Source organism: Lampetra planeri, chromosome 66 (genome assembly GCF_965212315.1).
Source record: "Lampetra planeri chromosome 66, kcLamPlan1.2.h2, whole genome shotgun sequence".
NCBI lineage: Eukaryota > Metazoa > Chordata > Hyperoartia > Petromyzontiformes > Petromyzontidae > Lampetra > Lampetra planeri.
In genome coordinates, this window is record NC_136172.1 from 584,003 (window position 1) to 596,639 (window position 12,637).

General features: G+C 50.5%; 1 protein-coding gene across 1 annotated transcript; it reads right to left on the reverse strand.

Moving 5' to 3' along the window:
* Window positions 1-11,331: 11,331 nt before the first annotated feature.
* LOC144737244 (olfactory receptor 1M1-like) lies at window positions 11,332-12,375 on the reverse strand. Its single transcript, XM_078619965.1, has one exon. The coding sequence runs from the start codon at window positions 12,373-12,375 to the stop codon at window positions 11,332-11,334; it is 1,044 nt and encodes a 347-aa protein (XP_078476091.1).
* Window positions 12,376-12,637: the final 262 nt, after the last annotated feature.

Below are 12,637 nucleotides of genomic sequence, written 5' to 3' on the forward strand. Positions count from 1 at the left end.
TGACGGTCCCACCTGATGACGGAGACTTGTGTTGCCTCCGAAACGTCGTGATTTTTGTTTTTATTTTATTTTATTTTCATTAATTTTGATGTTTTACCTACGTGACTTTACCGAATTAACCTAAGAATATGATGCCTTGCAGTCACGAAAGCTTCAAATCTACATTTATATTTCTTAAATATACATAAATTCATATTTATATAGTACAATGTTTCTTAAAATTTTGGTAGTAAAAAATATCAAAATTTATGTATGCTTTTTCTAATTATAAACATTTACAAAAATATATGTCAATTTACATATATTTTTTTTTAAACTTATATAAAAAATTTTAAAAAGTCAAATATATAAATTAATAAAGTAATTAAATTCTCAAAATGTTTTTTACAATTTTATATACTATTTTCTATCAACTTTTTTACTATATACATTTATAAAATATATATAAAAAAATTTTTAAGCGAAACCAAATACAATCTTCTCCGTACACAGTGCGCCTCTTACCGGGCGTGGTGAACAGCGCCTTAGAGCGATCGCGACGTTTCGATCGCAACACAAGCTACTGAAACAACTTCTTGGTTCTTTCGGTAAAGTCACGTAGAAGGGGAATAATAAAATAATACAAATAAAACATAATAAAGTAATAAAAATAAAAAATAATAAAAATAAAATATTATAAAATAATAAAAATAAAACATAATAAAACAATAAAAAATAAAACATAATAAAATTATAAAACATAATAAAATAATTCTCACGACGTTTCGGCCACAACGCAAGCAGCCGTCCTCAGGTGAAGACCAGGTCTGTCAGGGAGACAGAGTCTCACCTGACGACGGCTGCTTGCGTTGTGGCCGAAACGTCGCGAGAATAATTTTATTATGTTTTATTATTTTATTATTTTATTATTTCCCTTCTAAGTGACTTTACCGAAAGAACCAAGAAGATGAATCCCTGCAGTCACGAAAGCTTTCAATCGAAATGCTACTGAAACAAGTTCTTATATAGGGTAAGAGGCCATGGAAGTGACCATTGCATTGTGAGATATTAGCACGCCAATTATGCAGATCCTAGTAGGACATCCAGCCCGTCCATACAAAGACATCCAACTCTTCTTCCTGGTTCTTTCGGTAAAGTCACGTAGAATGGAAATAATAAAATAATAAAAATAAAACATGATAAAAAATAAAACATAATAAAATATTTTATTAAAAAATATATTTATTATGTTGTATTTTTATTATTTTATTATTTCCATTCTACGTGACTTTACCGAAATATTTTATTTGAAAAATCTATATTACTAGAAAAAAAATATGTATTATGTTTTATTTTTATTATCTTATTATTTCCATTCTACGTGACTTTACCGAAAGAACCAAGAAGATGAATCCCTGCAGTCACGAAAGCTTTAAATCGAAACATCCAACCTAATAATGGAACGTAAGAGAAGTCAGCTAACATCGGCAGGAAGGATGGAAACATTGCAGCAGGTTTACACTTTACCTGGTTAATCACGTCCTTCCAATGAGTGCTCAATTTGTACCACCCATCTTCTCGGTTGAAGTCGTGTCTGTTTTTATATCTGGATGTCTTCACGGACAAAATCTTTGATGATAGCCAGTGAGGTTTGCAAAGTACCTTCGTCTTGGAAAAATCGAGCACACAGCGTTAAAACAACGATCAGCAACGGGCGAGGTATTGGTCCTAACTAATCGATCACGTCGTGATCGATTTTTTTTCTTCTCTACGCGACTTTACCCAAGGACCCAACGAGTATGAATTCATGCAGTCACGAAAGCTTTAAGTCAACAAATAAATGTGATGGTATGTGCACATCGCAAGTATTATATTGCGACGGACCAATTGTAACTCGCCTTACAAAAACGCGTGAATTAGCGGCGGATATCCCTTGAGCCTTGGTTGTTGTCTTAGTAAAATATATATTTTTTTAAAACTCTTTGAATCTTTCGGTGAAGTCACGTAAAAAGAAAATAAATACGACGTTTCGATTGCGACACAAGCAGCCGTCATCAGGTAGAACTACGTCTTACGTTCGTACATTTTATATTCGCGAATTTATAAATGTCTATTTTTTCTTTTTTTAAGCGAAAACAAATTCAAATCTTCTCTGTACGCCGCGCACCTCTTACCGGGCGTGGTGAAAAGCGCTTCGGAGCGATTACAATTCGAAACACTCAATAAATGTGATGATATAAACACACTAAAAACAACAAAAAAACTATTAAATACGACGACGACGACGACGATGATGGAGGTGGTGGCGGTGTTGATGCTGATGGGTTTAAAGCACTCAAAGGCGTCAAGGCTAAGCACCGAGACATCAGTGTGGGACTGATTTTAAATCACCGCTGCTTCGTTCTTTATACTTTAAGCCGGCTTCTCACCCCCCAAGTCCCTAAGGTTCAAGGGAGCGAGGGACGAGGGGGGGTTGAAGGTGGGGGAAACCCCCATCCAACGTTAATTGAACGTCTTCAAAGGGACCGCGCTTTCATTTCCGAGAAGAACGCCCCTTTTACGCGCGCCGCTCATGGGATTCCTGGTCGAGATGTTGACTACCTCGCCTGGTGTGCAGGAGGTCGTGGGTTCGGTCCCGACCCTGACGCCTGCTGCTGTATATTTGGAGTTTGAATGTCTCTCTCTTTCTCTCATCATCATCATCACGGTGGCTAGGAGATGTTGACTACCTTGCCTGGTATGCAGGAGGTCGTGGGTTCGATCTCGACCCTGACGCCTGCTGTATATTTTAAGTTTGCGTCTCTCTCAATCATCATCACGGTGGCTAGGAGATGTTGACTACCTCGCCTGGTATGCAGGAGGTCGTGGGTTCGATCCCGACCCTGACGATGCCTGCTGCTGTATATTTGGGGTCTGCGTGTCTCTCTCTCATCATCATCATCACGGTGGCTAGGAGATGTTGACTACCTCGCCTGGTATGCAGGAGGTCGTAGGTTCATGCATCTGATCTCAGCAGTTATTGCAAGTTAAGCAGGGCTGAGCCTGGATAATTCTGAGCAACAGCGTTGCTTATCCTGTACGCGACTGTGATCCAGCGCTGTGTAGGGAGCAGCCAAGGTTGGTGGATCACACACCGATGGGTGTGTGCAACCCTTTGTCCTCGTCTACCCGTGGGTGTGTGTCGAGAAGGACACTGACACATACACAGACACAAAGATCCCCCGTGTAGCCTTCACAGACTGTAGGGGCAAGTGCTGTTAGCGGGCACCTATGAAGGCCGGCACGGCACACGAGGGGGTGGGTGGCCAGCACCACGCCCGGCCGCCTTTGTCTCCCTAGTGGCGATGTTTACTACACACCGCACCGTTTTGCCCCCTCGATCCGGCCGAACAAAAAGCTGTTTCGGCATGCGGTGGCTGGGCATGCGGGCTACATGATCCAGCCAACGCAGCCTTGCCTGCCGGAGGAGCTCACCGATGGGACTTTGCCCAGATCTTTCAAGAATTTGTGAGCTCCTCACACAATCCAGCCTGCAGGTCAAACCCAGGATGGATCGTAAGTAGGCCAGCCTAAATGTTTCTAACCGGCGAAGATGCTCCATTAGGGGGTCCACGTTTCGCAAGCGTAGAGAAGGGAGGGAATGCCCGTGGCCGAGAAGACTGACACACGCTCACGGAGCGAACACCTATTCGGCCCCAAATTAACCCAATTGGGGGGAGGTAGTGGTGGTAGTGGTGGTGGTGGTAGTGATGGTAGTGGTGGTAGTGGTGGTGGTAGTGGTGGTGGTAGTGGTGGTGGTGGTGGTGGTAGTGGTGGTAGTGGTGGTGGTGGTAGTGATGGTAGTGGTGGTAGTGGTGGTGGTAGTGGTGGTGGTGGTAGTGGTGGTAGTGGTGGTAGTAGTGATGGTGGTGGTGGTAGTGGTGGTAGTGGTGGTGGTAGTGGTGGTGGTAGTGATGGTAGTGGTGGTAGTGGTGGTGGTAGTGGTGGTGGTGGTAGTGGTGGTAGTGGTGGTAGTAGTAGTGGTAGTGGTGGTAGTGGTGGTAGTGGTGGTGGTAGAGGTGGTGGTGGTGGTAGTGGTGGTAGTGGTGGTGGTGGTAGTGATGGTAGTGGTGGTAGTAGTAGTGGTAGTGGTGGTAGTGGTGGTGGTGGTAGTGGTGGTAGTGGTGGTGGTAGTGGTGGTAGTGGTGGTGGTAGTGGTGGTAGTCGTTGTGGTGAGCGGTGGTGCAGCGGTTAGCGCTACGAATATGAACCCGGCAACCCGGGTTCGATTCCCGTTCACGGCCAACACCACCGCTGACGATTACCTGAACCGGCCCTGGACCTCCCCTAGGTCGACTCAGCCTCAAACGACTACCTGGTGCAGCTGTGTCTGGTAAACATCGCCACTGGGGGAGAGACAAAGGCGACCGGGCGTGGTGCTGTCGCTCCGGCCTTCGCACGCACTTGCCCCAACAGCCCGTTGAGGCTACACGGGGGACCTTTGTCTTTGTGTGGGTGACACCGCTGGGAGAAGCAGGGGACCTAAGAACGAGCGAGAGGAGTGATTAGCCCGAGGGTGGAGAGGGCCCCCCAAGCAGACCGCTGATTACCACCTTGGGGAGACTCACCATCATCATCATCATCTACGGGGCTGACCGGGGTGGGAGCGGGTGAGTCAGTTTACCATGGGAGGTGAGTTTACCATGGGAGGTGAGTTTACCATGGGAGGTCAGTTTAACATGGGAGGTCAGTTCACCATGGAAGTCCAGTTCACCATGGGAGTCCAGTTTATCATAGAAGTCCAGTTTACCATAGGAGGTCAGTATACCATGGAAGTCCAGTTTACCATGGAAGTTCAGTTTACCATGGAAGTTCAGTTCACCATGGAAGTCCAGTTTACCATGGAAGTTCAGTTCACCATGGAAGTCCAGTTCACCATGGAAGTCCAGTTTACCATGGAAGTTCAGTTCACCATGGAAGTTCAGTTCACCATGGAAGTCCAGTTTACCATGGAAGTCCAGTTTACCATGGAAGTCCAGTTTACCACGGAAGTCCAGTTTACCATGGAAGTCCAGTTTACCATAGGAATTAAGTTAACCATGGGAGTCCAGTTTGCTTACTTTCCTTGTACTCTGCACGCCAATCGGTGTTTGTGGATCTTCTGTTTGTTGCTGCTGCTGCTGTTGTTGTTGTTGTAATGCGTTGATCCCGTGCGAGAAGCAAAGAGCTTTAAAGTTCATCGGATTTCTCCTGCTGCTGCTGCTGCTGCTGCGGTCTAAATGAGTGTTCCCGATTCCGATGCTGTTCGATCACAAGGAGGTTCAGGGCGCCGCTAGATCGTCTTGAAATAAATAAAACATATATTGATGATTCATGTAAATTGATCGTTGAAATCCCAGAAGTGTATCATCATCGTCGTCATCGTCGTTATCGTCGTCAGACAAAATACGCAATAAGCGAGCAGAGCTGGAATGTTTATTTAGAGTGGAGGAGGAGGGGGGAGAGGATAGGGGGAGGGAGGAGGGGGGAAGGGGGGGAGAGGAGGATGGGGGAGGGGAGAGGAGAGGAGGGAGGAGGGGGAGGAGGAGGGAGGGGAGAGGAGGGGGGGAGGATGGGGGGGGGGAGAGAAGAGAGGAGGGAGGAGGGTAGAGGGGGGAAGAGGGAGGGAGGGAGGAAGAGGGGGCGAGGGGGCTAGGGGGGGGTAGAGGGAGGGAGGGAGGAGGAGAGGGGGCTAGGGGGGGTAGAGGGGGGAAGAGGGAGGGAGGAGGGGGAGGGATGGAGGGAGGGAGGAAGGGGAGAGGGGGGGAGGATGGGGGGGGGGGGGGAGAGGATGGAGGGGAGAGGGGGGGGAGGAGAAGGATGGGGGGGGGGGAGAGGAGGGAGGGAGGAGGGGGAGGGGGTAGGATGGGGGAGGGGAGGGGAGGGGAGAGGAGGGGGAAGGAGGGGAGGAGGAGAGGGAGGGGGGAGGAATTAGGAGGACAGGGATGGGGGAGGAGAGAAATGGGAGGGAGGGAGGAGGGGGGAGGAGGATGAGGAGGAGGAGAGAAGGGAGGGGAGAGAAGGGAGGGGGGAGGAGGGGGGGGAGGATGAGGAGGAGGAGAGAAGGGAGGGGAGAGAAGGGAGGGGGGAGGAGGGGGGGGGAGGATGAGGAGGAGAGGGAGGAAAGAGGGGGGGGGAGGAGGGAGGTTTGGGGGATCAGCGAGTCACAAGACCGACTAAGACAACAAGAAGCGATACAAACGAGACCCGGAGTGCAAAAAAAAGTATTTAAAAAATTGCGATCAACTCGCTTAGTAAATAACAATCAATTCGTTGGCAACGTTCTGCTGAGTACAAATTGTGCGTGTCTACACGAATGCGCGCGGGGCTTTTGGCTTGACGACGAACTGGCATCATCCAAGTGACACGAGCAGAGTAATTAATATATTTTTAAAAAACTTTTTTAAAAAAACACGCTTTAATGAAATGTACCGTACTAGTCATGGCAAAACTCCACGACTCCAGGAAGTGGCCCCGAAGCTTGCCACAACGTAAGGGACCGTGGCCAATTACAGCCAACGTCAGTTGAGCGTGGACAATTAGAGCCAAGCCGAAACATTACATGTAAAAAGATTCTTGAAAAAAATTGTTATTTTATTTTTCATGATAGAATATAGTGTTGGCATCAGTAAGACACACGTATACCAAGTTTGCAGTCGATAACACGTTGAGAAGTCGGTTAAAATTGAGTTGCAAGATTTGAGGATACAACAACGACCTCCAGGTGAACCTAGCCTGGCACAGTAGGGGGGCACAGGTGGTGCATTGGCCACTCATCTCAGTCAGTCGACCCCGTGGCACCTGCGGGGTCTGCACCGTGACCTCCTGATGCACCTAGCCTGGCACAGTAGGGGGGCACAGGTGGTGCATCGGCCAGTCGTCGCAGTCAGTCGACCCGTGGCACCTGCAGGGTCTGCCCCGTGACCTCTAGGTGCACCTAGCCTGGCACGGTAGGGGGGTACAGGCGGTGCATCGGCCACTCATCTCAGTCAATCGACCCCATGGCACCTGCTGGGTCTGCCCCGTGACCTCCTGATGCACCTAGCCTGGCACAGTAGGGGGGCACAGGTGGTGCATCGGCCACTCATCTCAGTCAGTCGACCCCGTGGCACCTGCTGGGTCTGCCCCGTGACCTCCAGGTGAACCTAGCCTGGCACAGTAGGGGGGCACAGGTGGTGCATCGGCCACTTGTCTCAGTCAATCGACCCCGTGGCATTTGCAGGGTCTGCCCCGTGACCTCCAGGTGAACCTAGCCTGGCACGTTAGGGGGGCACAGGTGGTGCATCGGCCACTCGTCTCAGTCAATCGACCGCGTGGCATTTGCAGGGTCTGCCCCGTGACCTCCAGGTGAACCTAGCCTGGCACAGTAGGGGGGCACAGGTGGTGCATTGGCCACTCATCTCAGTCAGTCGACCCCGTGGCACCTGCGGGGTCTGCACCGTGACCTCCTGATGCACCTAGCCTGGCACAGTAGGGGGGCACAGGTAGTGCATCGGCCACTCATCTCAGTCAATCGACCCCGTGGCACCTGCTGGGTCTGTCCCGTGACCTCCTGCACCTAGCCTGGCACAGTAGGGGGGCACAGGTGGTGCATTGGCCACTCATCTCAGTCAGTCGACCCCGTGGCACCTGCTGGGTTTGCCCCGTGACCTCCAGGTGAACCTAGCCTGGCACAGTAGGGGGGCACAGGTGGTGCATCGGCCACTCGTCTCAGTCAATCGACCCCGTGGCATTTGCAGGGTCTGCCCCGTGACCTCCAGGTGAACCTAGCCTGGCACAGTAGGGGGGCACAGGTGGTGCATCGGCCACTCATCTCAGTCAGTCGACCACAGGTGGAGGTTGCAATGATTGGGATCTTATTCTCCCGAGAAATTGGATGGACAACGAAAACGACGATGTTCATGGTTGGTGACAATAATGTTGTCGAGTTTTGTTGGCGTCTAATAAGTTAATGATGCTGCTGCTGATGATGCTGATTATACACTGTTATCGCTGATCGAAATGACGAGCTCATACGTTGGTATTGTCGTTGATGGGAACGATGATTCCATCCATGAATATGAATGCGTCAACAATTACAAATGTCAATGCCCTGGTGGGTTTTATTCTCCAACACAACCGGTTAGTGCTGTACTAGGAACGAATTGTAGATGTTGTAATGGGATTAACTCAACACAGCAACCGGTTAGTGCTGTACTAGTAACGAATTGTAAATGTTGTAGTGGGTTTAACTCTCCAACACAGCAACCGGTTAGTGCTGTACTAGTAACGAATTGTAAATGTCGTAGTGGGTTTAACTCTCCAACACACAGCAACCGGTTAGTGCTGTACTAGTAACGAATTGTAAATGTAGTAGTGGGTTTAACTCTCCAACACACAGCAACCGGTTAGTGCTGCACTAGTAACGAATTGTAAATGTCGTAGTGGGTTTAACTCAACACACAGCAACCGGTTAGTGCTGTACTAGTAACGAATTGTAAATGTCGTAGTGGGTTTAACTCTCCAACACACAGCAACCGGTTAGTGCTCTACTAGTAACGAATTGTAAATGTCGTAGTGGGTTTAACTCTCCAACACACAGCAACCGGTTAGTGCTGTACTAGTAACGAATTGTAAATGTCGTAGTGGGTTTAACTCTCCAACACACAGCAACCGGTTAGTGCTCTACTAGTGACGAATTGTAAATGTCGTAGTGGGTTTAACTCTCCAACACACAGCAACCGGTTAGTGCTGCACTAGTAACGAATTGTAAATGTCGTAGTGGGTTTAACTCTCCAACACACAGCAACCGGTTGGTGCTGTACTAGTAACGAATTGTAAACGTCGTAGTGGGTTTAGTGATAGTGGTAGGGGTAGTGATATGGGTTGTGATATGGGTAGTGATAGGGGTTGGTGTAGTGATAGGGGGTAGTGATAGGGGTTGGTGTAGTGATAGTGATAGGGGTAGTGATATTGGTCGGGGTAGTGATAGGGGGGTGTTGTTCTTCTAAGGGAGGAACGGAAGATGCAGGTCGTCGTCGCTGTTCTTATTGTTGTTGTCGTGTTGACGGTACAGATGCTCGGTCCGTGTGCTACAGCGGACACGTCGGTGTCTGTAGTGCGGAGAGCGGTGAAGTGAGAAGGAACGAGAGAGCGATACGGGGGGGGGGGGTGGTGCTATAAAAGGCCCCAAATGATGAAAGGGGTTACGTTGTTGAGCGGCTATCATTTGTGGCCAGCCAAAAGTGAATTCCCTCGGTGGGGTTTTGCCCTGGTAGGATGGGGCGATGGTTTAGTGTTGCGTTGTGTGTGTGCAGTGGCTCTCGGACAACCTGTACTGTAGAGGTTTCTTTATTCATTATTTAGGGCGTTTCGCGCATATGACTTGAACTTGGACGGGGATAACGCACGACGCAAAGACAGCGACAGTGTCATCTGGTCCAACACCATGTGAGAATAGGCTCTAAGAAAAGCTGTCTCGGGTGTGGACCAATCAACTTCAAGGACGGTGCATATCATTATCATCATCAGAGTTGTTTCTTTTTTGTTTGCATTTTGACTGCTTGTGTTGTGGTTATTGCAAACATGATGCCTTGTATAAAGGTGTCAGTTTTTGTACCAGTTGAAAGGGTAAAAACCTATTACTATATTTTGCCTCTGGTAAAGGAGATGTCTCATAGTGTAAATGCTTACCCCGAGCTCTCAATACTCTGATAGTGCGCTGTCTTTGAGTTGTACGCCTTTTCGCGTCATCTGGTCCAACACCATGTGAGACTAGGCACTAAGAAAAGCTGTCTCGGCTGTGGACCAATCAATTTCAAGGACAGTGCATACATTATCAGAGTTGTGTGTTTTTTGTTTGCATTTCGACCGCAGGTATTGTGGTCACTGCAAACAACGACTCCTTGTTAATAAAAGGTATCAGTTTTGTTGCCAGATAAAAGGGTAAAAAAACAATTATCAGCGTGAAGACAGTCGACCCCAATCCCATGGCAGCCCCGAACCTCGCCTCTCACTCCCTTTCATTCTCAGCGTGGCACTAACTCCGCCCCCAGCCACGCTCCCTTTCTCAAAACCTCTAGCCCCTTGCTGAACTTCCCAGATGGTCACGCTTCCGTGGTTACCCCTCTTGACCGCTGGGTCACGTACTAATCCCATATCTGCATTTCCCATAAATATGCTAAATTCCACTTGAGATGCAAATTCTTTTGTCAAGGCGCTCTTCCCCCTCCAACCCAGCTTAAATTTACGCTCCAAGCCTGGGTGTTTCATTCAGACGCTGTCTTCTCGACAGACCTGTTCTTCACATGAGGACGGCTACTTGCGTTGTGGCCGAAACGTCGTGAGAATTGTATTTTATTAAGTTATATTTTTATTATTTTATTATTTCCCTTCTACGTGACTTTACCGAAAGAACCAAGAAGAGGGTCACATACTGTTCCTGCACCCGCACCGTCTCCACACACTCACTGTCTCTACGTATGCATCCGGATGATTGTGTTGACCTTTCTTGTACTTTGAACTCCTATTGTGTCTGTGTACCTGCGTTTGTTGTTGCTGTTGTAATGTTCTTACCCCGTGCCCCTACCGGAACATCTCTGACAGAAGAGCTTTGTGGCTCATCGGATTCCTCCTGCAGTATAAATACAATTTAACACGTGGCAGGCTTTCGCGACCAATATTATTCATAATATAGGTTTTTGGGTCAGATCGCGTTATTTATAAATGTGTCGTAACCCTCCACCACCCGACACGGCCAAATAGTAAAAAATGTGTCACGTTTTTCAAAGGACAAAACAATTCACTTCTTTAGCCCACCGGTGTGCTGAAGAGAGAATCAACAGCATTTTAAAATTTGAGTACGACGTTTCGCTGATAGTTACAATCAGCTTCATCGGGCAAGAATGGTGAAGCTCTCCTGTTGCTTCCGGTCTTAAATAGAGCAGCATCAGGGTGACGTCATCATTTAGAAATTGTATAAATACAATTCCTGATTTGGGGTCGGGGGGGAGGGCGGTAGTGGGGAGGGGGCAGAGGTCGCAAACGGCTTTTTGATTCCTTACCCGTACCTGGCCGCACCAGGGTCGCAAATGGGTACCCGTACCCATACCCAGCCGGGTACGGGTACCTGTTCCCTACTCGTACCCGTACCCTACCCGAAATGAGTGACAAACGGTGACTCACCAGTGACTCACGGTCTACCCGTACCCGGCCGCACCAGGGTCGCAAACGGCTACCCGTACCCGTACCCGGCCGGGTAGCCGGGTATCGGGTAGGGTACGGGTATCAGGTACCCGGTTGCGACCTCTGGGAGGGGGGTGGGGTGGGGGCAAGGGGGGGGTCGCCCCCCCCTCCTTAATGATAGGCGGGCAACACCTTCCTCCGGAACAGCTTCCGGACGCCGTGCTGTATCTCCACGGTCCTCAGTCCGTAGATGATGGGGTTGAGGAGCGGCGGCACCACGTGGAAGTTGATGGCCAGGTAGGCGGGCAGGTAAACGGAGTCGACCAAGTACCTCTGGATGTGGTTCTGCGCGATGAGCAGCACCACGGACACCTGCAGCACGAGGAACACCATGAGGTGGGTGACGCACGTGCGCAGAGCCTTTCCCCGGCTCCGCCTCGACGCCCCGTCCCCGTCCCCGCCGCCGCGACGGAGCGTGGCGACGAGCGCGTACGACGCCAGAACCGTGGCCGCGCCCCCGGCGAGCAGCGTGGACTTGACGGCGAGGTCGTAGGCCCGGTTGGCCGCCGCATCGCCGGCGGCGTCGCACGCCATCCGCACGAGGGCGAAGTGGTCGCAGTGCGGCATCGCGACGTGGCGCTCCCCGCACAGCCGGAGGCGCGAGGCGAGCGCCACAAAGCCGAGCATCACTGCAGCGGCGAAGCCGTCGACGGCGGCGCACGCGACCAGGGCGCGCCGGTTGGTGACGATGGACGCGTAGCGGAGGGGCAGGCGGACGGCAAGGGCGCGGTCAACGGCCATCGAGGCGAGGGAGAGGCCCGCGAGGGCGCCGTAGATGTGCGCCACGTACATCTGAGCGACGCACGCGCCCAGCGGCACGCCGTCGGCGCTCGCCACGTTGCGCGCGTAGCCGGGCAGGGTCGCCGTGCTGCCCAGGAGGTCGCAGGCGGCGAGGTTTGCGAGGAGGACGAACATCGGCCTGTGGAGGCGGCGGTCGAGGAAGATGGCCGCCACGAGGAGGGAGTTGCCAGCGACGATGGCCGCGTAGGTGACGGCGAAGAGGGCGACGTAGAGGGGGCGGAGGGAGGGCGGCTCGCGGAAGGGGCTAGACATGAAGACGGGCGCCCACGGAGACTCCCACGCGGTCAGGCCGGCGGGATCCCAAGCGGTCGCGTTGAGGGGCTCACGGAGGGAGGTGGCGTTGGGTGCCGCCATTGTTCTGTGCGAGCGTGCCTGTGTTTGTCGCGTGTGTTCGATTTCGTTCGTCCCCAGGTCCTCTGTGAGGCGGGGTCGGTGGGTGGACGGGGTGGGAAAGGGGGTGAAGGGTTAGAGGAGTTGTGTAGTATATAATGTAGTGTATAGTGTAGTGTATAGTAGTGTATTGTATAGTGTATGGTAGTGTATAGTGTATTGCATAGTAGTGAATAGTGTAGTGTATAGTAGTGTATAGTGTAGTGTATAGTGTAGTGTATAGTAG